At 38.4% G+C, this 27,712-nt stretch overlaps 2 protein-coding genes, 1 long non-coding RNA gene and 1 pseudogene across 8 annotated transcripts in view; 2 read left to right on the top strand and 2 right to left on the bottom strand.

Moving 5' to 3' along the window:
* LOC149037628 (uncharacterized) overlaps nt 1-27,712 on the top strand; it is a 237,911-nt pseudogene that overhangs the window by 7,646 nt on the left and 202,553 nt on the right.
* Nucleotides 5,921-12,112, top strand: LOC149037645 (uncharacterized). The gene is made up of 2 exons (XR_016181219.1): nt 5,921-7,541; nt 10,481-12,112. It is a non-coding gene; the product is annotated as an uncharacterized LOC149037645 (long non-coding RNA).
* LOC113664130 (uncharacterized) overlaps nt 10,343-27,712 on the bottom strand; it is a 41,104-nt gene continuing 23,734 nt past the window's right edge. For 3 of the 6 annotated variants that reach the window (XR_016181212.1, XR_016181208.1, XM_089187902.1), the window contains 2 exons: nt 17,347-17,414; nt 10,343-15,163 (listed from right to left, as the gene is read on the bottom strand). Coding sequence is in view for 1 of the 6 variants with exons in the window: in XM_089187902.1 (XP_089044028.1) it covers nt 15,156-15,163; nt 17,347-17,414 (76 nt within the window). In the remaining 5 variants the exon portion in view is untranslated. Of the gene's footprint in view, nt 15,164-17,346; nt 22,610-27,712 lie in introns of those variants that run through there. The other 3 variants (XR_016181211.1, XR_016181210.1, XR_016181209.1) reach the window with 2 other exon arrangements.
* On the bottom strand, nt 23,216-27,413 carry LOC149037644 (uncharacterized). The gene is made up of 7 exons (XM_089187913.1): nt 27,301-27,413; nt 26,633-26,916; nt 26,232-26,499; nt 25,828-26,025; nt 25,395-25,552; nt 25,041-25,147; nt 23,216-24,860 (listed from the first exon to the last, which is right to left on the bottom strand). Exons 1-7 carry the CDS (start codon nt 27,305-27,307, stop codon nt 24,344-24,346), a joined length of 1,539 nt encoding a protein of 512 aa, XP_089044039.1. The 5' UTR covers nt 27,308-27,413; the 3' UTR covers nt 23,216-24,343.

Here is a 27,712-nt window from a genome sequence, read left to right as displayed (position 1 = left end):
AGTAAATGCAAATAATGTCTCAGTTCAGTTCAGTGCATCAGTGGCCTGTTTATATTAGCACATCCTTTGAGCAGCTGCCCCAGTGACCCCTCTAGAAGTCAGCGATAACCTTCTCCAGGCGGCTTTTCTCTTGATGGCGGCAGTCAATTTAGCAGTCTCTGAGAGCCAAAGTGTGCTGCGAATCCAGTTTTCCTCGATGTAACTGACGAACTGCTGTAAAGGCTCCGTCTTGGCTTCTGGTTTTAGGCTGTCGAAGGTTGCGGCAATGGTCTCAAGCAGAAGAAAGGGTAGTAACATTAGTCGCCTAATGGAACCACTCATAGTCTGGTCTCTCATATACGCAGTCTGAAGGCCTAGCTCTTGAACTTTTCTCCAAAGGGCCTGGTTTGAGTGGAAGGAAAGACTTCGAAATGCTCCCCGCACAACGCTCTCGAAGTCAGCGGTACCTGCTCCAGGTGGCTTTCCTCTTAATGGCGGGAGTCAATTTAGCAGTCTCTGGGAGCCCAATTTCTCCCGCATTGTTGTGTTTGACTCCAACGGTATAGCCCTCAGGATGCTGAATCACTGACGCCGGACAGTGGTTGGACTTGCCTCGGAAGCTACAGTGCCAGTATGTGATCGCATTCCTCCGCCGTTTAACACAATACAATTAGCCGCGGCTGTCGAACAGTTTCTGCTGGCCTCTCTTGAATGCTCCTTCGACGACTTCAAAGGTCAGCGACTGGTTGCTCCTCGATGGTTGGCTCTCCCATAGACGATTTCTCGATTGGCACAGGTAACTCATATTGGATACTGGATGAAGGGCTACTCGAGGCAGAGAACATTGTAACTTCCCTCACGGTTCCCAGCTCTGTTAATAAAAAAAACCCGCATGTAAAAAACCTAGTCTTTTAAGAAACTCCTGGAAGAAATTTGCCATTCAAATTATGCCGATAAACAGTAAATCCATACTTTTAGGTTTTGAAGACTGTAATTTTGTGTTAGAAATTTGCAAATATAACTTTAATAACAATTTAACTTTCTTTCTTTAAACGGCAAAACTAGCCAATAAAGCGATAAAAACCTATACTAGCCAGTAAAGTTTAAGTAAAATATTGGGCGATCTTTGCTGACGTCATTGTCTACATTCTGCCTCAACTCAGATTTAAAGAATCAAAATATTTCGACTGTGAATTGCGATTTTCTCACAGGTATATTAAAAATATCTTTATTTGCATCTTAATAGTTTTCAGAAGTTTCGCAAGCAAAACCTTCAAAAAACGTTCTATAGGTTCTATAGTTTCCTTATCCTCCAGTCTGATTGGTTATGCAATCGATTAAAATGTAAAATGTAAACTACATTTGACCATATCCAGACCAGAGATGGAAAGTGCCTGCGCTGACTTTGAATGTTTATGGCTTTTTTCAACATTCAGTCAGATTCTACCAAACTTTGCGAGTTCATCTAAAATTTATCTGGGAATAGTTTTGTTGGAGTTTGCTGTGGAAAAAATTTTGAAATCCAAGATAGCGGCTGTTTAGACATAATTAGTTAATTCCCACGTGATATGACGTCATCATCCCAAGTGACTTGAAGCAAAAGATAGATTTTTTGCCACACTATGTACCCTCTAAGTTTCAATGTCCTTGTTATTGTTTAATATTATGGAAGTTACGGAGGGAGGAGTTAAATTAAAAATAAGTGCAACTACCATCATTTCCTGTAAGCACATCTTATGGAGGGAATTGGGAATATTTTGTGAACCATTATGCTCTGCCAATTTCCATGGCATTCTTTACATTTATATGCAATGTATGGTGCCTTGTTCAACTGAGACAAACACTAAATTTGTAAATCATCTGCTTTAAATGTGTAAAACCACGTTCAACAAACCATTTGGGCAGTACCGATGGAGCCAGATGCCATTTGGCGTCTGTTCAGCACCTGAAGTGTGACAACACACCATGCACGAGTTTGTGGAGGATCTGGAAGGAGTGGAAGTGGTAGCAGATGACTTCCTGATTGCCGGATTTGGCATTGGTGACCGAGAAGTAAACAACAATCTCAAAAGTTGGGAAGTTCGCAAGTGAAAATGGAAACAAAAAAACCCTAGAACGCTTTATTGAAGAATTTCCAGGCTTAAAAGAAACCACAGTGCGAGCCTTTAAAAAGGCATTTCGAGAGGAACTTTCTGCGCAAACAAGACAAGGAAACGTTCAACTGGTTACGTCCCTTGAAACGCAGAAACGTGGGCGACCACCGTTCCTTCTCGAGCTGGACAGCAAACTGATCGCATTCTTAAAAAACCTCAGGTCCAGAGGTGGTGTAGTGAACGGCAGCGTCGTTTCAGCTGCTGCGAAAGCACTGATTAGCAGCAATCCGTCAATGCGTGACAAGTACCTCTCATTTACACCCACACGAGGATGGACTCAATCTATTTACAAGCGTTGCAACTTTTCCCGGCGTGCAGGCACAACAACCAAGCCACCAGTTCCAAGAGGAGTTTACGACGAATGCAAGCTCACTTACCTGTCGGACATTGACAGTTGCATCAAGCAACACAATATTCCACCAGAACTTATTCTTAATGCTGATCAAACACCGAGTTCTTACGTATCAGTGGGTCGAATGACCATGGCAGCAACAAACTCTCAGTCTATACCAATCAAGGGTTTGACAGATAAGCGTAACATCACTCTAACATTTGTGATTTCTTTGTCTGGCCAATTTCTCCCGTTGCAAATTATATACCAGGGTAAAACTAAGGCTGGCCTCCCTCGGAACTTTAGTTTTCCCAAGAGCTTTTGTGTCAGCCAAAACCCAAAGCACTATTCAAACAAGGCAGAAACAATAGGCCTTATTGATTCTGTAATAAATCCCTACGTGGTAAAGAAACGCAAGGAACTTGGCCTTCCACGATCTCAAAAAGCGCTTCTTATCTGGGATGTCTTCAGAGGTCAGAAAACGCAGAAGGTTTGCTGGAAGCTCTCCTCGCTGAATATAGAAGTCATTTCTGTCCCAGCTAACATGACACATTTTTTTCAACCCTTGGATCTAACGGTCAATGGACAGGCCAAGAAGTTTTGCAGGAACAAGTTCGTGACGTGGTATTCCGCAGAAATCCAGAAACAAGTGGATAGTGGAATAGCGGTCCTTAAACCAATCCATACCACTTGGTTGGTAGAGTTGTATAACTTTTTCACCAGCACTGAAGGAAAGGTTTATGTTTTGAAAGTTTGGAAAAAGCCGGAATAAAGGATGTTTTAAATGGAAAAGAAGTGCTACCCCCTGTTGATCCGTATCAAGACATTTACGCAAACGATTAAACGGCATCAGTCGTGCAACTAAACGGCAACATTTTTTTCCTCGGAGTTCGCAGAAAGGAATATTTAATGTAATGGATATTAGGGTCAATTGACCAGTAATAACGTGACTTGCATTCAAGCATGGGCAGGTACATACCGTGCCTTCTAGACGCTGTGAGAACATCTTTCTTGTTACTGTTTACATAATCAGCTGCGTTTCTGTTTATTTGGACATTATTGATTAAGTTGTTTGATCAAATTTTCAAGGACATTGACAAGGAAATAAATTGTGTCTCACTCAAAAACGCGAAATTAAAGTGAGTCAAAATGCAAAATTTTCGCAAAATCGCGAAAATAAGGTGTCGCGAAATATGCGACTCTCCAAATCGCGAAATTAACATGTCGCGAAAATTTCATGTAATAAGGTATCTTGCAAAGTTTATGCCTCACCCATCAGACATGACAGAGCCACTCACACGCCTAGAAGACAAGAATGTGGAGTTCCAGTGGTTGCCACAACACTCCCTCGCAATGAACACAATCAAGAAGTCCCTGACGGAGACCAGTTCTTCGCTATTATGATGTAAACAAGCCAATCACTGTCCAATGTGATGCAAGCCAGTCTGGCTTAGGGGCTGAAGTCCATATTCAAAAATGAAATTCACAAGTCACCCAAGAGTCTGCAGCGAATGCGGGTGGTCCTACAAAAGTACAACCTTGAAGTGCAATGCAAGAAAGGTACACTCATACATATTGCACATTACCCAGTTTACGGTGCAGTTTGCCCGACATGGCATTCCTGAAGTGCTGATCAGCAATAACGATCCTGAATTTGGCAACCAGGAATTCAAGAATTTCTCCACAGATTGGCAGTTCGAGCACCGAACTTCAGGTCCAAGATATCCACAAGCGAATGCAAAGGTAGAAAATGCTGTGAAGACCTGCAAGGGACTGCTCTTGAAGGCAAAGGAAGACAAACGAGACCCATTATTGGCAATCCTCTCTTGGCCCAACACCCCAAGTGAGGGATTCAGCACCTCACCAGTACAAAGGCTGATGGGTCGGCGCATGCACACCTTGCTACCAACTGCTGAAAAGTTACTCCAGCTAAACAGTAACCTGAAGACCACAGCAAGAACCCTAGCCGCTAGAAAAAATATTACAGTGCAAGCAGTACTACAGTACTTCACTCCCTTGAAGGTGGGAGAGGCAATCCGAATGAAGCTACCTGGGGAACAGAAATGGAGCTTAGGTTGCTGCTCATGTCTTCTTGACTGACGTTCATATGAAGTTCAGGTAGATGGACGGTGCTTCCGCAGGAACCACCCCCAGCTGTGCTCCACCCTGAAGCCCTCACCAGTGCCAAGTAGCAACAATGAAGAGCCGCACCAGACTGAGAATGAAAGCAGATCACCACATCAGACTGAGAATGAAAGCAGATCACCTTTTTGCCAGAGCCTGTACTAGACCAGTGCCAAACCCCACCAGCTCCTAGGATTTAGGAGAATGACACATTGTTCTCAGCACACTCTGTCCCAGATAGCACAGAACTAGTCTCAGTTTTGCTACCTAGGCGCGCTGCGCAAACTAGATATACCCCCCACCTGGCTCAAGGATTATGACTGGTGTTGAACACTTAAACATTGATTTGAGCATGCCTCTATCCTATTCTATTATTTGTGGTTGTTGTTGTTGTTGCAAGGGAAAGGAATGTGGCGTGACACGCGTGAATACAGCCATGTGATCAAGAAGTCACACGAACCGTCGTGTTTCATGGCACCTTAGTCGTCACAAACAGAAACCTGAACTGGACATTGAAAAGTTTTGTTTTAGTTTTAACCTGTAGCTCTGTGATTTTTATCGTCATTGAAACTCCACAGCCTCAAGTACTGAAAATTGCATGGTATGTCCAGTATGTAGCTGCACATATGTGGAATATGATGGATGCCTGCACTGTGAGCAGGACAGAGAATACGAGTGTTCTCTAATTGCTGATGGAGGAAGTACTACTGATAATCCAGTTGGTCTTACTTTAGATAAATTAAGAAGTACACGAGTAGCATTGCTCTCAAATTGTGACTCAGTGGGAAGAGCAGCTGGGAATGAAGGCAACAAGGCTGGAGGAGCAATGCACCATGCTCAAGACCCTGCTTACCAGGTATCTCCTTCTGTTCTAATCTTTAGGGAACAGGTTTCTCCTCCTGTCCCAGGGTCGGGAGAAAAGGCTTTGTTAATTGTTAGTAATTAGAACTAGGGACTGGGGTTGGAGTCATTTGGGAAATTTATTCATTATTCTGGAAAGAATTTTCAATTGTCATGACTAAAGGGGAAAGGGGGAGAGTTCCCCTTATGTGACATGATCATTTTGTGGAAGGGTGGGAGGCTGTGGGGAGAACTCTTGTCAAGGGTTATGTTTCCATTTCCTTTTTCCCCACTTTTTTGTCAAAAGCATGTTTATACATACATGCGTGCATACATACCTACATCTTTATTTAACAATGCAGGTTATGAAAATTGGTAAGACCAAAATCCTGATATGGACCTGGCTAACTACAGTTAATTAAATATTGTCACATTAAGTAAGGATAAAAATTTAGGTAAGCAAGATATAAATTTATGCTATTTAGTTCCTGTTTTGTGGAGGCGTGGTGGCCTCATGGTTAGTGTGCTTGACTCCGGATCGGGTGGTCTGGGTTCAAGCCCTGGCCGGGGTCATTGTGTTGTGTTCTTAGGCAAGACACTTTACTCCCACATTGCTTCTCTTCACCCAGGTGTACAAATGGGTACCAGCAAATGTGCTGGGGGTAACCCTGCGATGGGGGGATAGCTATACTCCTAGCTGCTTCATGCCAAGAAAACCGGAGTTAAGCACCGGCCCCATGGGCCACTAAGGCCCATATAAAAGCTTACTTTACTTTTACCTACTCGCATTTAGCCTAATCCTAAATGATCTTAAATTTGCACAGTCCTTGACATGATTCGGAAGAAGTTTCCCAGTGTTTAAAAGAGGACTTGCCAATTTTAGATCTTGGTCTTGGCACTTCTACATTTAAAGAAAAAACTGTAATTGGGTTTTGCCTTAGAAATTAGAATATTCAGTTCCTCTGTCTTTGAACCATGATAAGATCGGTAGGTCACAACCACCGGCATCTTTACATAATACGACGAGGTAGGATTCCATTGCCTCAACTTCTTGATCTCATCAGTTGGAGTGGTCATGGGTAGCTTGTAGACAATCTTTAATGCCCTCATATGAATACGTTCAATATCCTCCCTAAGTTCCGAAGAAACAGAGCCCCAAACAATATTATACACAACACCAGGAATAATTGAGTTCAAATAGATTCCAAAATGGACTGAGGTAGGAATTTAATGCGTTTCAGAACAGCCAATTTATTGTAGCTTGTCTTACAAAAGACGTTCTGCAGAAGATGCGAAACGATACGAGCTTCAGATCATTTTATGATGTAGTTTTACTGAAAAGTAAAAGCTGTCCCTCCATGAGTGGACCGATGTTACCAAGGAGAACTCGCGCGCCAAGAAGAATTGAAATTGGCACTGGAGAGCCAACATATCCTGTGACCGCACAAGACTATTACAGGCGAATATACTTTGAAGCTATTGACTTGATGATGAACGCTATTGACCAGCGGTTTGACCAGCCAAGCTTTGATACGTATGCAAAGATGGAGTCTCTCTTAATTAAGACCCTCAATTCGCAGGACAAATCCGAATAGCTAAAGTTTATGGAAAAACTGTACAACGATGATGTTAATATTTCAGTGTTAACCGTCCGGATGGAAATCTTACAAGTGCTGCTGAAGGATGGTGATTATTTTTGTTTTGACGACATCATAAGACAGTTTTAAACATACACAAAGAACGGACAGGCTTTCCACCATTGACATAGCAAACGAATTTACCGACCGCAACACAAACAGAAAGCGTAATTTTGGCACTTTTCGAGTAAATGATGTACAGTAACTTTAATATCATTCACTGTTAAGGATATCGAACAAAAGAACAGCCTTTTTTTTTATTTGATCAATTATCAATTACTTTGTGTGCCTAGTTACGATCGTAGTTACAATGTTTATCTTTTCCCTATTGGTTTGTAATCGGATCTTTTAGCGTCACCACGCGCATATAAAAGCTAAGTTAGCGTCCCTTTAAGCCAGAGTTTCGCAAGATTTCGCCTTGAACAGCAGTACCTTCGTTCTTTCGTTCCAAACCTTTGGCACAAGCGGGACCGATATGTAAGTGATTTGTTAGTTTTATTTCAATATGTTTAAGTTTAGGTTTTCACCTTGGGCGATAGCGCACATATGTACTGTGTTGTACTACAGTACAACTAATTATCTTGAAATCAAAGGAGTATTTTGAAAGAACTAGATGCTCACAGAGCAACGCCCACATTTCAGTCTTTGGGCTGTTAATCAGCCGCAAATGGTCATCGTGTAGCCGATCTTTGAATCTCGAGTAGTTTTAATTTAGCCTTTTATGATTTGTTTATGTTAATTCAAGTTAATTGTTGTTATTTTAATCGCGTTATCGACATAGGCACGTAAAGCGTTTCTTTCATGCCTTTCGCACCAATTCAAGTAGATTCATGCATTCGTTATATTATTGTAATTTCAGTTTACGATCGTGATCGTGATCTAAATAAACACCGTTAATCGTCATCTTGGTTTTCGTGGTTTCACTACGACCGGTAAAATAGTCCCCACATCAGCGACACCTAGAAAACACGCCTAGCGACACCCCTCGAAGTTTCCTCTTTCGTCGGAAGTGTCACATTCACTAAATTATTTTCAGTTACCGTTTTGTTTTGCCGTGTAAATATTTTGAATGAATAATTAAACAATTATTGAACTCGGCTTTCGTATGATATGAAGATATACAGATCTCGGAGGATGTTATCCACGGGGCTCAAGCCTTCGGCTTTGGCGGATAACCCCCTGCATAACTCTTCATATCATACTCAGTCTCGTGCAATAATTGATCAGCAGGGATTTGCTAAAGCAAAGGCATAGAAAAAACCAGGAAAGATTTATTACTCGACGTTTCGGGGTCATCGTGACTCCATTATCAAGAGACTAGTTTAAAAACATGCAAATAAGGAAAGGTACAAGAATAGCATAAATTAGAATGAACGGCTTAAACAAACACCTTTGCACGGATGGAATCCGTTTGCACGTTCAGTGTTGGCTTACGCATGCGAATATACAACATTTCATTAACAAGGCAATCAAATTTGCCGTTACATTTCGCGATGACGTTGAATTGCTCGATCAAGCGTTCAGGTATTTCACTATTGTGCTGGAGGTGGTAGTGTTTGTAGATAGAAGATGATTTCCTTTTGTGCCCTTCTACGCGATCGTGTAAGTGACCACGAGTATAGCCCACATACCCTGCATCACACAGGTTACATTTAAATTCATAAACGATACATTGTTGGTTAACAATAGGGGGCTTAATTTCGCGTTGCTTAAGCTGTTGATCGAGCTTAGGGCTAACGAACACTGGTTGGACAGTCACGCTTAACTTCGAGCTTAGACTGTTCAGTTGTTGTTTAACATGATTAGCTGACGATTGGTCCTTGAAGGGTAACACTAATCTCACAATCTCCGATGGTACGTCTGGTGATGGACAGGGCTCTGCAGATGAAATCCTTCTCTCAACGAACCGCTTGATTGTAGTTTCAACCAGTGGCTTTGGGTATTTCAAGTTATGAAAAACCCTTCTAAGGCGGTCACATTCCTCGGAGAAGAAAGACCAGTTAGAAGATAATCGATAAGCGCGATCCACCATGGTGTTAACTAGGCTGCGCTTGTACTTAATGTCAACATGACTCTGGAAATGCAGAAGGAGACCGGTGTTGGTTCTTTTGATGTAGACCTTGCTCTCAATCTTTGGTGCACGGTTAAGCAGTTCAGTTCCTAGAAAGGGAAGGGATCCTTCCCGTTCGACTTCCATGGTAAACCGGAGGGAGGGATGGGTAGAGTTAAGGGTGTCTAGAAACTGGCCAGCGGTCACCCTATCAGGCATTACGGTCAGGGTGTCATCGACGTACCGTGCACCAAAGATTGAGAGCAAGGTCTACATCAAAAGAACCAACACCGGTCTCCTTCTGCATTTCCAGAGTCATGTTGACATTAAGTACAAGCGCAGCCTAGTTAACACCATGGTGGATCGCGCTTATCGATTATCTTCTAACTGGTCTTTCTTCTCCGAGGAATGTGACCGCCTTAGAAGGGTTTTTCATAACTTGAAATACCCAAAGCCACTGGTTGAAACTACAATCAAGCGGTTCGTTGAGAGAAGGATTTCATCTGCAGAGCCCTGTCCATCACCAGACGTACCATCGGAGATTGTGAGATTAGTGTTACCCTTCAAGGACCAATCGTCAGCTAATCATGTTAAACAACAACTGAACAGTCTAAGCTCGAAGTTAAGCGTGACTGTCCAACCAGTGTTCGTTAGCCCTAAGCTCGATCAACAGCTTAAGCAACGCGAAATTAAGCCCCCTATTGTTAACCAACAATGTATCGTTTATGAATTTAAATGTAACCTGTGTGATGCAGGGTATGTGGGCTATACTCGTGGTCACTTACACGATCGCGTAGAAGGGCACAAAAGGAAATCATCTTCTATCTACAAACACTACCACCTCCAGCACAATAGTGAAATACCTGAACGCTTGATCGAGCAATTCAACGTCATCGCGAAATGTAACGGCAAATTTGATTGCCTTGTTAATGAAATGTTGTATATTCGCATGCGTAAGCCAACACTGAACGTGCAAACGGATTCCATCCGTGCAAAGGTGTTTGTTTAAGCCGTTCATTCTAATTTATGCTATTCTTGTACCTTTCCTTATTTGCATGTTTTTAAACTAGTCTCTTGATAATGGAGTCACGATGACCCCGAAACGTCGAGTAATAAATCTTTCCTGGTTTTTTCTCGTGCAATAATTGCTTAGTAATTATACAGCCTTGAGTTCAAGGCAGCTCAAGCAAAATCGTTGGATTTTTTGGCTTATTTATAGTAATTAAAGGTTGATATCAGTAGTATAACATAACACTATGATATTTCAATTTAGTGATGGTGAATTTTCAGACCCGATAGCAATATCACTGAAGATGTGGAAAAAAATCAATAGTTTTATCGTTATTCGCATTCTCCGTCACTTTAGAGAAATTGAATAGAAATCCACAAGCATGGTGGAAAAGTCGAAGAAAAGACTTAAAGATCCCATGGGCAAACAAAGAAGTCATATTACCAAATTTATTGCTCAAAACAAGTTGAGACAAGAATTTGTTCCTCTGTTGGGGAAGTATGTTGATTTACTCAAGGCGGAGCCTCTACATAACACTTCTTTCCCTTCTCGCTGAACCACAAAAGAAAGACCTTGTGTAGTCTCCCACACTTGACGTTTCAGGCATTTCAAAACTGCAAGCAGAAGGGAACTTTCTGGGAGATCAGAGACTGTTGTTGCTTCATTGAGGTGAGTCTGGTTTGTGTCCTGTATTACAACAGAGAGTGCAGCTGAAAACCAGTTCTGCCAAGCATTGATTGTGCATTGCATTCTCATATGGATTCAAGTGGCTTGAATCAAAGTACTTTTGTTGGCATTTTGCCACTTTGATGAAGGAACTTCTGAAGATCAACTCTCTTTCAAAGGGGTCAGTTGTGAAACTTCACACTTTGGCATTTGTTGTAGTCAAATTCAGAGATGCAGTTTCTATTTACTCAAGAGTTGAGGTGCACATTGAGCATTGGGAAAGCTAAAGACCTCATGTCAACACACACAAGGAAGTTTAACATCTGAGGCTTGGGCCTCAATTCAATGCAGGGTAGAGAGGCAAAGCATGTTAAGCTAGCTTAGCACGTGGAAAACAAATGCAATGCCAAAAAGACCTTCAGGTGGTGGAAAGTGTTCAGACACAAATTTGTCCAGATGGTGTGCCTGAGAGAAAGGAACCCCAACAGCATTGCTTATTGCATCGAGAAGAAGAATATCAGCGATTCTTACATTCCAAGGAGAGTTGAGATTGTGACCACAGGTTTTGCTATTGTGGACTTTCATGTATGGTTATTTCTTCCATTATGGTGCAGTATATAAGCAAAGTGTCACTCAATTTCCACCAACATAACATTAAACTTGATGACAAAATTATTTCTATACATACACGAATGATCCATAAAGGGACTTTGTAGTTTATTTAAATATTCAACACCCCCCAAGTTTATACACAAAAAAAACATCTTGAAAAATTTATACGTCAAGCCAAGTTTGTCCACATATGATTAAAACCAATGGAACTAATTAAACATACACCTTTGCATCTGTTTGGTCAGTGCTGCGGGATGCCGTTCACATTCCAGTATCCTTAATGATATTTAATGATGAGAACTTCACCACCTAACTGTACGCCATCAGAGGAGGAAACTTCAGAGGATACCCTCCTTCACTGCAGTTAAGGTCGACCTTCAATAAAAATTTTTCCATACATATTGTGTGGCTTTTCTTTTTACTGCAGGAATTAGATGGACCAAATGTAAGTAGGGCAGGGAAGAAGCTTACCCTAGATCCAGTTGAATGGAAAAGATTAAACCAATTATATTCAATTTCTTTCTTTGATGTTGACACAACGGGAACTGCTGTGGATTGCTGGAAAGCCATTGACAGTTATCTCTGTAACAGAAAGATGGCTGAACAGGCGTGCACTAATTAGTATATAATAAAACTGCTGTTTGTTTTCTACTGTCAAATAGGCAAGGTTATAATGTGAATAAAATATTTGGGTTGTTGCCAGACTTGAAATTTGTGAATGTGTTATGAAAGACCTTCAAATTATTGACAGGTGCTTGAAATATATAATAATGAACCATAGTCTGTTGAAGCATTTTTGGTTTTCAGATGAATTTTCATCCTTGTGATGGCTAATTCCTATAACTTGACATGCTCTGCATACAATCAAATCATCATAAGAGATGAAATGAAACTGTTTACATTCCGATACATACACACTGATGAGAGCACTGAATCAGAGGTTAACTTAAGTGTTTCCTACTTTAAAAAGCTCAAACCGCAAGAAATTGGTAACCTCAATCTCAAGCCATTTTTTTAAAATTCCTAATACTCATGTAACGTAGTAGTTACTAATTATTTTTCTTTAATTCTTATTCTTATTTTATTATATCCTTTGAAAAACTTTTTCCTTACTGATTTATTTTTTAACAGTCTAAAATGATTTCATGATCGATAGAGAATATCCTTTTGATCAAAAATAATAATAAACCTTTGTTTTGTCAGTGCCACACAAAAAGTATAGAGTCAACAGATTTTCATTAACTTAGTTATACACTGAAGCAAAAGCAAGAAATGTTTACTTTTGTGATCTCCTCAGATGAAACACTTGTGCAAAGTGAATAAGCAAAAGCAAACGTAAAACTTTTAAGTTCCTCCCTATGTTAATAACCTTTGGGGAGAGCAGAAAATGTTTTTCCATGCACTCACAGACACTTAAGAAATTGGTTGTTGGTTATTGTGCAAATTTCATAGTATCCTAACAACAGTCTGATCGTACTTCAATCAAGATTCTCATGTCGATTACAAAGCCAAGAGCAAACTTAAGTAAAGTCCAATTTTGGAAACCAGTCAGAACAAACTTTCCACAGTCCAACAAAAACTGGACAGCAGCATAGAACAAAAAACACATTGTTCTATAATGATGTACTACAGCGCATTTCAAATAATCCCTTAAAGTTGAAAATACTTTGCTTGATTGGCAAGCATTACATCAGCTATGGATAGTGATGAGGATCTTCACAACTTTATATGGGTAACTCTATTAACATACTAATACAATCATGCATTGTCATGGTCTCCATAAAACAAAAAATGGGCAGGGAAAAGATATCTTTAAAATTACAATGCAGGGAAAATTTAAAAAAAGAATTGTCATCAAGTGTTATGGTCCAGACTTAGAGAAGATTACTGAATGAACAAAGGCATTCTTACCATCGTGTTTACATTTGTAACTGTTTACAAAACAACAGATTCCAACTTGAAAGCATTTTGTGCGAACAATGTGTACTTCTTTGACAGCTCCTATCGCAAGACTTCAAATTTCAATTACAGTTCTAAATCCAAAATTCAATAAATTTACACGTGCCAAAGGATGCTTCTGAGGCACTGAATATACCACTCATGGGATGTGGCAATTTTTCCAGCAGTTAGGCAGTCATGGCACATAGAAACATAGCTTAAATAACCTCAAATCACCTGAAGTCAAATTTTCCAAGCTTCTTTCAGGGGAAATTTTACTTAAGGTTGATAAGAATGCTACGGATGTAAACCAATGAGGCAATTCAAGGATTCAGTTTCCTAACAAATTCAGTAAAACCAGCCAAAAGACCACATCCATCAGAGTATTTTATTTTAATTACTATTTACTTATAAAAGACCTTTATAGGGAGTTCTGTTAGTTTCTGAGGGAAACCTTTCAGGATTTGCAAATTGCAATTTTTCATTTCAATACTGTCCTCCCACTTAATCCTTTATGAATTCAGTTACTCCCCAGGCATCTAGAGGTTCACAATACAACAAAAGAAAGATGGTATTTTACATGACTTGTTCAGACGCTGGAGATACAAGAGTTGTGTCAACTCACTTACCATTTCCCTCAAGAGAATAATTGTGATTAACTATGAAATATACTCTGTCAATCTCAATCCCAAGTAACAACCACACTGCCAACTAAATACTGGTTAACAAAGAAGAGGAGAAGATGCATTTCACCTGTGCATTTCTTCAGCAATTATTGATCAATCACTTGAGAACAAACATGAGGATGTTTTGCCCCACTGTGATTGGTACATTGCATAAACAAACAGATAGCACCCTCCATCTGCTCAACATTCTAGACATTCCAACAGTAAGTAATGTATATTGACACAATGCTTTAAAGTTTTTGCATCTATGGCACAAAGGCCTGCCTAAGTGTATCCATTCCAAAATCATTTTCAATATGCAAGCAGTATTCATGGATACAACACCAAATATACTCCCAACAAATTTATGTAAACCTAGAGTGTGCAATAACTCTGGAAAGCAAACAATTGCTAAGAAAATGAAAGCTGACCTTGACGAAAGAATAGAGAATCTCGATAAGGGAACTTGGAGGTCATCACCAAAAGTCTTACTCTGAAACCAGAAGTGCCAGCACCCACACAAGCAGAAATGGAAAAGTTTTAATGAAAACAAAGCCTGTTTTTCTGAGCATGGCACCCCATATGCTGACAAATACTGTTGCCCAGTCACAAAATCCCAATCCAAACTTGGCAGTTATTTAGCCCTCTGGCTCTTCATTTAAACTATTTCTCAGTGTTCTAAGTATTTCGTATTTTAAATTTGTAATGTACATCATGCGATCAGTTTATAAAGTATTACACATTATGCGTAAAAAAATGGTCATTTAGTCACCAGGAACTGAGACCAATAATTTTAGACCTTAAATACAACTACCAGCCAGAAAAAGGAAGCATAAATTTGCTTGATATGCAATTTAGACAGCTATCTATGAAAGTTAGTAAATTAAAATAACTAAGTAGAAAAAACTTTGTAAGAGTGAACAAACAGAACTAGATGCTGTGTGTCATACATTGTCAGTCAAGCATAATGCCCCTTGGAGCTTTAATAGAAGGATACAGTTGTAGCAATGATAAACAAATTTAATGAAAATTAGACACCAATGCCTAGAGAAAACACTATCAGGGCTATGTAAATAGATTTTAAATTAATACTTCGAACTATTTTTTATTCTACCAAAGAATTCTTTTTATTGGTCTTGATATCTTGATATTTACATGTCTGCAATGAAGATAAAGTCATACCAAGGGGTTAGACTTGCCTTTGTATAGATATTCCAGACTGTATTTTGATTTTTACCTACTACCATAATTTTAGCTTTTATCAATTTCTTACTTTCTTATTTGTAATGGGTAATGATATAATCGAACATGGATGACATACACAAGTAGCACTTTGTGCAAAAATTTGCTACTCCCATGCTGACAAATACTAAGAAGTTCAACACATCTCCCCAGCCCTGCAGGGACTAGGTTTGTCCTTTTTTAAGAAACAGCTGCTAATATGCAATGCCATACAGTTGCACAATGCTTTAATTGAATGATGATAATTCAGGTTTGCAGATGATAAGTAATTTTCCTTTGAAGCAGAGGTTGCATCTTTTGCTTGCACTGTTGTAGGGTGATCTTGATGAAATTATGCACCATGAAATAAAGTGGTCAATGTTCTTTTCTTTAAGGGTTCAGATATGTTTGCTGAGTTCGGTAGAGTTTCTGTGTTTTGTGTGTTGGAATGATGCGGTGTGGTTTCTGTATCTAGTCTTGAAGTTGTTTTCTGCAAGTCTGATGTATGTCCCAGTGGTGCTGTTGTCCTTACGTGTGATGGTGGCTTGGTAGATTAGTGATGACTGGAGGCAGTTTCTGTTAAGTGGGCATGTGAACTTCTGTCGGCAGCTACAATTTTTGGTGTCTTTTGTGTTGGTGTTATCTGTGGTGTCATTGATGTGTTTGGATGAATTTAAAATGTGTTTTTTGTGGTTGTTGATGATCTGTTTAGTGTTATTCATGCAGCTGTAACTGATTTTAATTGTGTTGCAATTAAAGATTCTTCTAAGTTTGTGGTCCTTCGGGAAATGCTTGTCTACTAGGGCAAAGAATCAGTGTCCGATATTGGTGCTGACATTTTTGCTGACTGGGGGGTTGAACCAGAGTATGTTGTTCCGTTGTTGGCTTTTTTGTTTGTTAGTTGAGGGTGGTTCATAGTGTAGAGTGCACTGGTATCTGCATTCTTTGAGTGCTTATTGATATGGAGCCGCCCCTCCATATCAAAAAGCATTCCTCAAGAGCTTCCTGATATGGAGGGGCGGCTCCATATCAGAAAGCACTTGACAAATGCGGATACCAGTCCACTCTACATGATGAAACACCCACAGCTAACAAACGAAAAGACAGTCAACAGAACAACATACGCTGATAAAACCCCCCATTCAGCAAAAATGTAAGCACCACTATCAGACACAGATTCCTTGCCATAGTAGACAAGCACTTCCCAAAAGACCACAAAATTAGAAAAACCTTTAATCGTAACACAATCAAAATCTGCTACAGCTGCATGAATAACACTAAACAGATAATCGACAACCACAACAAACACATTTTAAATTCATCCAAACACAACAATGACACCACAGATAATACCAACACAAAAGACACCAAAAATTGCAGCTGTCAACAGAAGAACACATGCCCAATTAACGGAAACTGCCACCAGTCACCACTAATCTACCAAGCCACCATCACACGTAAGGACAACAGCACCACTGAAATGTACATCAGACTTACAGAAAACGACTTCAAGACTAGGTACAGAAACCACACCGCATCATTCCAACACACAAAACACAGAAACTCTACCAAACTCAGCAAACATATCTGGACCCTTAAAGAAAATAACATTGAGCACTTTATTTTATTGCACATCCTTTCATCAAGATCACCCTACAACAATGCAAGCAAAAGATGCAACCTCTGCCTCAAAGAAAAATTACTTATCATCCACCAACTTCAATTATCATCACTCAATAAATGTAATGAACATGTGTCGTCATGCCACCACAGACACAAAGCATTACTGCGTAACAGTTGAACAAAGCATTGAAATCTTTTGCCATGCCCTTATGCAAGTTTGTAAATTATATAAATGATGGTTATGAATATTCTTCACAAAATCCTCTGAGTGAGCAATCACCAAACAGGCTTGTAAGGATGAAAGTATAGTCTCTGTTTTTTCTCCTATCTGATACATATCGCCCTCTACTTCTACATATCAAGCACTGTACAACAGAAAAATCAAAACACAGACTTCCTATATGTATATCTATGTATAATTTTTACGTGAGGCACATGTATTGATAGGTGACTCATGAGATACATTTCTAGCAAACTACAATCAACCTGACAACTAACTTGCCAAGACTTTTCTCTTGTGGTAGCGATTGTCCTCTGAGATGACCAGTAAAAAGTCCCAAACCACTCTAGAAAGAAAAGAAAGGCAAACTAGAGAAACATCCCCTGTGAGCAAAGTCCTTAATTAATGATATGCCTTCGACACCCCACTCCACTAACAAGGAATTGTTATTGGTCTCTGAGGATAATCTTGACTCCTCTGGAAATTGCACTTTTTCAGTTATTGTTCCCTCACTCTGGAACAATTTACCTGACCAAATAAGAACTATTTAACATGTGGTAAACTTCAATTGTTCTAAATGGTTCTCTGAAAAATGTTTCAACTTTATTGTACAGTTTCTGTTTGACTGTGTCTATAGGACAGTAAGTACATAGTTGTTGATTTATTGTTTGGCAATGTTTGCACTACTCTAAATTACTTTTAGTAATTCAATCATTTATTTTTTGCTTTCTGCTTGTTCTGTATATTTAATAGCCTGTGATTTTTTGAGGCAAGTGTTTTTCACATGAAAAAGCCAGTTGGAGGGTGTGGCCACCTCAGACAAACAAATAAAGAGGATTCAGAGATACCATGGTCTGGTCATTACACCTAATGTTCTGTCAACCTCAAATCCACCAGATAGTGAGATAAATATAGCTGTTTACACCATGAAAAAGAACTTGATATCCATCTTACACCACTCTATCCAAGCTGGAGATTCAGCAAAGCAACTCAGATTTTCTCCCCCTGACAAGAACTCCTGGTTTGACTGGCAACAAGAACATTGACAGATAAAGGGATGATTGCTTGCCCCAGGTTTCTGTGGAATTGTTACACTCCACCCACATAATGTCAAGTTACACAGAACTGAAATGAGTGCATCAATTCTCTGGTTTGGGTTCAGTGCCCAAAGCATAAATGTCATGATGTGAAAGTAATTCCCTGTGCTGTGGTTTCTGCAGTGTTACAATTTTGTCATGGAACTGTTAGCTGCCAAAGAAATCACCAAAGACCACCATATTTTCACTAAAACATTTCAATTTTCACTGGTTTGTAAACTTGTAGATTTTTAAAGCACATTGTAATTCTAAATAATTTTATTCATAATTTAGTCTATACTTTCCTAGTAACAATTATAATTAGCTTTTATCATCATTAATTGCAAATTTACTCAAAATAGACTTCTAAGAGAGGAAATAAACTACTGCATGGTTACTCTGGGAGACTGGAAAGACACAAAGGCAAAGAAGGTTCAAGTTAACCAACAAGCAAAGCATTTCTAATTCAGGCCAAACATGTAGGTGAGAAATTAATGCACCCACCCAATCTCCCAACTTGGAGACTTGAGGCTATTAAGGAGCAAATGGTAGACCATGAAGACATTTAGTTAATTCCATAAACTCATCTGAAAAAGGCAATCCCTTCCGCCACACTTACAAATTTGTACATATCTTTACCTAGTGATCCTTTTTATTCTCTACATTCTCCTTTGGGAGAGCCTTAATGTGTCTGCTTTAAATGCCCAGGTTAATGCTACAATTCAAGCACCAACCAAATTAAAGTACAGAACATAGAAAACTCAAACCTTCCAAAGACTGCTCACAAGAATTGACAGATACAAAATAAATGTTCTTTTATACCATTTGTGTATGGAAAAGGCAATTCCTAGTTTTAACTACTCATAAATGATTTTCATTGAGTAAATATCAGTTTTACATAAACTAAGTCTTATTAATGCAAATTGTATTATGTATAGTAGTTTTTAAGGACCATGCATAATGTTAAATTTTTTCCAAAATTACTTTAAATTTTCTGCAATTCAGCTTACTAGCTGCAATGTGATATTGTGTGTATATTTTGTGCCTGATAAATCTATTAAATTTATCAAATATTTATTCAGCTAAGAATAATGCCAAAGATAATTCAGCAACAAAGATAACCCCACACTTTTGCCCCCTCAGACCACAAAAAGCTTTATACCCTAGCCGATCACAGGGATGCCATCAGCGTGACACACATGCCCCAGCCTTGAAATGAATAATTGAATAATTCCACCCCAATTTCAAGATCAAAGTGCCAAATTCAAGATGGCATTAAGTAGCCGTGGTTCTGGCCACAACAGAAAATGCTGAAAGGCTGGGCAAAAATAAAGCCTGTTTAAGTCTTTCAAAAGGGCAAAGAAAGAGAGAGAAAATGCCATAAATTTATCTTGAAGATAAAAATTCCGGACAGATTCAAGTAAAATTTGAGGTAGGCTATCCAGGGATATCATGACTCTATGTTTGCAGAGCATTTGTTGTCTTTGAAATATTGCATGATGTGATCTTGAAAGATCATTCACTCAAAAGTTTATCTTTCCAGCTTGAGGTGTTTGTAATCTTCATTACAAACTCTATTTCCTTTGTTGCTGATTTCTAATACCACAGTCTTTAAAGCGCTGATTTACCTGTGACAATGAAAGTTTCGGCAATAGAAGAGGCAGTTTCATCTATAAGATGTCATCTGAAGCACATACTTGAGCAGTCATTTTTAATTCTTGTTTACCCATTTCAAACCATGTGACCACATGGCTAAAAAGGTTTATTTACTTAGAAAACTCAGAACTCAATGTCTAATTGTTAAACAGGCTATCAAACAACTTCTTTGAAAACCAGTCAACTTTACCACACTGATGCAAATATTGACATCCATTCAGCATACCTTCGACCATGCAATTTCATCTTGTTGCAATTTCATCTACTTCACCAATTTAGGAAATGCCTTAGTCCTGAGTCCATGAAGACTCTTGTTCATCTATTTGTAACTTCACATTTGGACTACTGTAACTCTCTTCTCTTTGGCATCCCCAAGTACCAGACAGGTCACCTCCAGAAAGTGGTTAATGACACTGCTCGATAAATCTTTAGGATTCCAAAGTTTGATCACATTTCATCCAACTTATCTCATCTTCACTGAGAAGAATATCTGCAGCCACATTCCATTTCTGGCATCACCTACGTTCCTGTGACCAGAGCCTTTTTAAGATCCCAAAAACTAATTTTAAGACCTTTGGTGATCACACCTTTGCCCATTCTGGGCCACTTCTGTGGAACAAACTGCTGCTTGAAATTCAAAACAGTCAGAGTGTAGCCATTTTTAAGTCTAAGTTTAAGACACAACTGTTCAAGCTGGCCTACAATTTGTTCTAACATTTTAAATAGTTTTAACATTTTAATGTTTTTAATGTTTTTCATATTTTATCGTTTAATTGTTTCAATATTTTTATAGAATATTTTGTAAGGTGCTTTAGAATATTTTTAAAATTTTAGTGCTCTAGAAATGAAAATTATTATTACTATTATTATTTTCCAAGACACACAAAAGCAGTGTGGACCTATTTGTGTTGTAGAAGGCAAGATCAGGGAACATGACTTTCTACTCATGAAGAGGCAATTGATTTGACTATTTTAAAAAAACTTTAAAACTTGTTAAATTGGTGACGAAAAAAGAAAGTACAGTGTTTGGCCTTACACCAATACAGAGAACATCACTGCAGTGTGAGAGCAAATCTACTTGTATCTCCACAATTAAATGGCAACACATTCCTTGCCCATTTTTAAGAATGTTGTATTCTTTCACAAAAGTGAGCTCTATAACTTCCCACTCCTTGACATTAAAAATGAAACACTTGTATTGCTTATAGAAACACTTGACACCTCCACTTCAAATTAACCATCCTGGAGGGTAAGGTTTGACCTTTACTCCCTGGGCACAGACAAAAGCCAATTGCACATGAGTTGTACCAGGCGGGAGGGGGACATGTTGAAACAACACATAAGCTCTAGTGTTTTATCATAGGAATTAGAATGTTTGTACAAATAAATTTAAGACATATTAAATATAAGATGACTCGCCTTGTTTGGCTAACTAAGTGTCTGTATGTTCCCCAGGCTTTGCCTTCAGCCACAAACACTGTAAACTGAAGGAACTCACTCTATATCCTTTTTTCTTTGAGGTCTTTGTCCTCATGAGGTCGTCCCCACATCATTACGACCCTCCCTGATCATCAGCTAAAACCCTAACAGCATCAAATCTTTACTTGAAAATGCTCCCCAAGTCAAGAGTCAACTGACGCAGTACAAGATTTCCAAGATCAGGAGTATGCACAGTGATTTCGGTAAACATTCTAGGTGAACAACCCTCCAGCACTTTGGAAAGATGCAGATTTTTCCACCAAAAGTAGCCCATTCTCCGAGTTAGGAACTTCAACTTTTCTTTTGTAAAAAAATCAAGTAACTTAACAAAAAGATTCTACCTACATTATGATTGTTACAATGCTAACCTCATCACCACAAAACACCTGTTCAACCCAACACCTTGTTGTAGATTTCGTCCAAGGGGCCATACCAGTATGAAAATTACCTCTCAGACCTCTTGCATCATTGAAACCTTATAATTTCAAGGGTTTTTGGGCTTGACTGGGACTCAAAAGACCAAGCATAACTCTGTTTCATTGGAGATTTATATGCCCCCACTTTTAACCTGCTAAAAGGTACAGATAATGGCTGTATTTAAAATTAGAAATTATTCACCTTAGTGCCTAGCGAGTTCTCCTGAATAGACCATTTTTTTGTGCATTATTTTATATTATTTTATTTTTCTTAGCAATAGAAATGGACATCGCAAGAGATTCATATGTTTTTAGTAGTGCTTAATGAGATATTACTAAATCATGTATTTACATATTTTTTTAATTATAAGCAGGTTACATTTACTTTTCTATTTCTCTTTTATTGTAAAGTGCCATTGGGCTAAATGGAAATGGCGCTACATTAATTTTGTTGTTGTTGTTGTTATTATTATTATTATTATTATTATTATTATTATTATTATTATTATCATAATGAGTTCAGTTATAAATAATGCTGATTAGAGGGCCTGTTCCCACACCGAACACGATTGTTCAACATTCCTTTCGGCTGACATTTCGCAAGCAAAGAATGGTGAGTTCCTTATTGTTGTATATTTCACGCGCTTGAGATGTATTCACACTCTTTGTCTTTCCACATGACTAAATTTGCGCTTTTCTTATCGTATGAAAATCCTATCAACTGTAGTTTCCATCGTATTGCAATAATAGAAATACGTCATTTGTAAAAAAGTTCAAGCCCTTTCCTGCGCTGACCGACAATGCTATCCAACAGTTTCAAATCTCCAAAACTTACAAAAAATCCTTATGAGCCAGTAGCATTTAGGACAGCAACAACCATTGCTGAGAGAAATCCTCAAAGAACCGATAATATCCTACAGAAAGAAGTGTTCACTCAGACGTGCTAGTGAGAAAAATTGTTACGAGGGAGAGAAAACCGAATATACCATGGAGTTTCGTGTAAACATGTGTCGCTACCCTTACCAAAGCAAAAGTATGGGAATGGTATGGGACTGCTTGGGCCATATCTGACCCATAGATGGGAATGGTATGGGAAGGTAACCTAGGTATATGGAATTGGTATGGGGCTAAATTTTACCAAATTTTTAACTATGGGACATGTATGGGAAGAAAATAGAAGGCTTCTTATTTTATGGGAAACCTATGGGAATAAGGTTCCCATACACATCCCATACCAATAAGAATTCCCACAACTGTCCTTACCTATGGCATTGATATGGGACATTCATTATGAAGAGTATACCATAGATTACCCATACCAGCTGACAGGTGTTCATCATGCCCCATAGATTTCCCATTGTGAAAACTGTATGGGATCTCTATGGGGCATTCACTCTCCATATTTCAACCATTTCAGCTCTTGTTTCCCAAAGATCTCCCATGACAGTAGTTCTATGGGAAATCTATGGGACATATCTATGCTCATAATGGCAATGGGAAAACACATGTCCACACATTGAGTAATTGACAATTTTATTAATTGGACTGAGACAATAATGTCCTCTATTGTAAACAGAGAGCAAAAACCATTAATTATTCTGACAGGCTACATTTTTTTAAACTGAAATGACCATAAAAGTCTAAGAATATTTTACATGAGTCAAGAGATAACTTTGCAACACTCTGACATGCTTCCCTAATAAAAATAGATGAAAATTCCATTCAAGTTTCTGTTCACCTATGCATTGTCATTGTGTTACATGTCATAATTCAAGTGTTAACTTGAGTTTTATGAAACTTACAACAATATCAACATGCATATACTGCATCATACTTTGTTGAATAATAGATCCTTCTCATTGTCACCATGAACTGAAGGCCTTTTTCCAAAAAAGTTTTTCATGTTTGAAAAATTAAGTTTGGTAGCAAAGATTCAAGGCTTTATATTAAATGAAATCTTTGCAGACTGTAAGTAGGAAAATAACAAGCTACATGTTCCTTATTACATGAAATCTTTGCAATGCCTAAACTTTGCGAATTTGGCAATTAATTTTAATATTGAAAAGTTTAAGTGGCATGAAAAACAAGTTTTGTGTACATAACATGATGTGAAAATTATGTGATGCATTAGGTAAAAATCAAGAAAGAATAAGTTAAATTACAGTTTGCAAGTCCAAAAGAAAATGAAAAGTGAAGTTAACTTTGAAGATGTGAGTGTCAACGGACCTGAAGCTTGATAACATAATAGTTTTTGAAACTTATTTGTACAACAATCCTTATATTTAGGTCAAAGAATTTTTACAGTAAATTGCCAAAAAGGTAAATCACCTCACTGATAAACACAGAATAAAAGTGACTCAAAATACAAAACCTTTTGCAAAATTGTGAAATGCATAAACCTCAAAATCACAAAATTAATGTGGTGCGAAAATTTAATGTAATAAGGCTTCAGTAAGCTTAAATGCAAGGCCTTATGCGTCCGATTGTGTGTTGAAGACTGATGAGGAAGCTTGAATGCAAAAAAAATTCAGTGATTTGAATTTATACAATCATTGTTGATGTTCATCGCTTTGCATTGGCAGGCCAGTGACAATTTTTGGTCTAAAATTTGCAAAAGAAAATGCATGTACATGTATACAAGACAATGTTCAGTCCTTTTCAAAATGGTTAGGAAAATGCGCAGCATATCCCACCTCACTATCTGAAAATTTAATGTACAGACACACATCTATAATGTCCTCTAAAGGGATAATGTCAAATCTGTTCTTATTTGGTTGGTGGAGAGGAACAATGTGATTGACAACATTCCCCAATACTTCATGGCTTTCACAAAGTACTCCACTAGACTTGGGCATTAGAGTGATGACTGCGCCACAAGTCATCCTGGAAGTTTCCTCAACCAAAAAGAACACTTCAATTTGGCCATAGCTTGTGTGCCCTCCCTGGCAATACGCAATGGTGAAGTTGTTTCTTCTTGAAACTCTCTTGTACATTTGTGAGTGAAAAATGGCATCCCCAAATTGTAGACGTTTAAAGAAAGTGACACATTCAATGGACTCCACACCCAAACAAAGCAGAAGATCTTCTTCAAATGGTGCACCAGGTGTCCCTTTCTTTAGAGCACCAATTGCAAAAAACTCATTTTTGAGATGCATCCTGTTGGTCCTGAAAGACAAGAAAAAAATACTGCAGTTATACAACCTATGCCCCTTAGAGGTCTTTACTTAAAGTTATATTACTCCAGACTTGTTTAGAAGTTCCTTGCGATTGGATTACAATTTGTTAAACATACACAAAAACAATAAGTAGAATGATCGATATGCCACGAAAGGGTTAACTACCAACCTGTTTGTTTGCCCAGGAAGCCACAGCACCAGATCTTTTGCATGCCCTGGAGGAATCTCTTTTATCATTTCTGGGTAGCTTTGTTGACTTGTCACAGCAGTCATTATCTTCAAAACAATAAAAAATTAAATGGAAGCTTAGAACCATTGAATGCAAGACATACAACAAGAACACACACTGAATAAATTCTATTGTATTATGGCCTGACTCCATTATTTTTACTTTGTGGCTAAAAGTTGGTCAAAACAGTAATTCATTGTCTTAAAACTTGTTTAAAATTATACCAGGAAGAGTACAACAACCATCAACTTCCTGTACAAAGTATTAATTGAACAGTTTGCAACACTAGCTGACCTGGATTGCAATGTTTTGTGTTCCATGGAAATAATTAGAAAGGTCTCCATTCCAATCCTCAAAAACGAACAAGGAACTGCTCCAAAGGGGACCATGATCCCGCACTGATTTCTCCAAATGAAGCAGCATGTGCTGATTCATCAGCACATATCTTGGATCTGTCAATATAAAAAGATACATGTACTTCCTGTAAGGGCAGGAATAAAATACCTTTTGCAGTTCTTTTGCAGTGTGTCCATTAAGTGTGCATTCCCTATCTTGGTTATTAGCACAAAGGATTTTAAGTCTTATGAGTTAATTAACCAAAAAATTCAAGCTCATGGTTATGTTGCTTGAAAATAATTTATAACACCTTAAGTAAACTTTGAATAGTTAGCACTATATATAGCAAGTGATATATACTGTTTTTATCATTACATATAATATTTCTTACCATAATACACATCAAACATCTCAACAAAATGAATCAGGAACTTTCCAGCCATTTGAAGTTGTCCAGGGGAAATGGATCTTCCAGACAGTAAGGTAATGCCACCAACCAACAAGGCATAATGCTGGTAATAATCGTCAGGTAGAATTCCTTTTAAACAGGGTAGGGAATAATAAAGTAGCCAGTTGCGGTACTCTGTAGCTGTAAAAGAAGAAACAGTGCAAATGAATATGATATCAATGCAGGCTTGGACTTGCTTAGGTAAGTGTGGAAACTAATTAAGACTTTCAACTTTTTCTTTCATTTTTCTTTACATTTATCAAATACACTCTCCCCCTCCACCCAGCAAGACACTGATAAGTGCACTAAATAATAAAGCTTCAGCTTATGTCTCATAAGTTGATTACCTTTCCAGAATTTTACGTGATGCTGAATACTTCTTGGGATCCTGGTAATCACAGTAGGGGGCTTGATCTCCAGCAGGCGTTTATCCACCATCTCTACTCGGCTCCCACAGTACCACCTCTGATCACTGTGCTTTGAATTAAACCACAGGCCAACAAGTTGTTTTACAACTCCAAGGTAGACACAGTGCATAGCATCTATAGCAATGCCATTAACAACGTCAAAGCTCGGTAACTGTAATAATGGGCTTGGTGCCTTAATGCCACAAACCTGTAAAAGAAATCTGAAGTTCAGTGTTTTCCCAAAAATAACTAAAGGCATTTTAAAACAAGATACATATTCTTGAGCAACAACATTTCCAAGACCTGGTTCACAGTACAATATTAAGTCACAGGTATCTTACAGTGGCATTCTTTTCAAGGGCTTTGTACGAGTGAGCCTTAACATCCACTGCACCACGTGGTTTAGCATGCCCAGATGGAGTGTTGCGAAATGGAAAGGTCATAACATGGCCTCTTCCAGTAGTCTTGACAACGTCGCCATGTTCATCACAAAAGCTACAGCTATCGTGGCCAACATATGTCATCTGCTCAAGGACACCAGCTCTGGCTGGAAGATCAAAGTGACCAGAAAGAGCCATAACCTTGGATTTCTTCTTTGCTCCATCTGGAAGTGTGACTTCAATTCCTGTTATATCAAAAAGTACAATAATTTTAAACTTCTCCTTTTATGAACAACCCCTTTATACAGACCAAATTCATACCTCAAAGAACTTTCAATCACTGAGTTCCTAAGTTTGTCTTTGGGTGTTATTTCAATAAACAAACTTTTAAAGTCTTAAGTAAAATATTACATGTTATACTAAAGGCACTCTCCAAATAAAAGACTGACCACATGACACATGTTCTGGAGATTCTTTATTTAATTGTTACTTTTTTCAAGTCTTTAATTCCTTTGTAAAAACAGCTATTGATGGATGAGTACAGTACCTTTACACAAAAAATTTATTAGTTCGGAAAAATAAATGAAAATTTAGGTGACTTATCCAAATGTAATTGTTTTTTTACTAACCATGCATTTCTGTTTTCCACAAAGTGTCAACAAATGGCTTGAAGAAAGTTGAGAAAAAAGGTTTCTCTTCACCAAACCATAGACCACCAAATATTCTGTACTTGTTAGCTCTCCTGTAAAAGTAACATATCTGGTGTAAGTGCTTAGGTAAGATAGTCCATATACAAGGCAAGTGGCTCATCAGAGCTGGGGCTTATCCTAGGTTATTTTAACATGAACCGACTAGGAGTATTTCTACTCCCCCCTGGATGAGATGCTAGTCGATTGCAGTTTTATCCCCAGGAGTAAACTTTCTGGTAACCATTTATACACCTGAGAAAGGAAGGCACTATGCAAGTATCAGTTCACTTTGCAAGTACTCTATAGTGTACAACTTACATAATTTTATACTGTTAACTACCTACAAGAGCTT

Source organism: Pocillopora damicornis, chromosome 11 (assembly GCF_964200805.1).
Source record: "Pocillopora damicornis chromosome 11, jaPocDami1.2, whole genome shotgun sequence".
NCBI classification, from domain to species: Eukaryota; Metazoa; Cnidaria; class Anthozoa; order Scleractinia; family Pocilloporidae; genus Pocillopora; species Pocillopora damicornis.
The sequence above is the reverse complement of the archived record's forward strand: the minus strand, read 5'-3'. Positions and strand labels throughout refer to the sequence as shown.

Bases quoted from the DNA above. Each gene is read 5' to 3' on its own strand.
- LOC149037644 (XM_089187913.1), bottom strand. The intron at 26,500-26,632 runs GTAAGATACCTG...TTTCTTTTACAG, and splicing joins CCCTTGAAAAGAATGCCACT to GTTTGTGGCATTAAGGCACC. The intron at 25,553-25,827 runs GTAAGAAATATT...TTATATTGACAG, and splicing joins GATGTTTGATGTGTATTATG to ATCCAAGATATGTGCTGATG.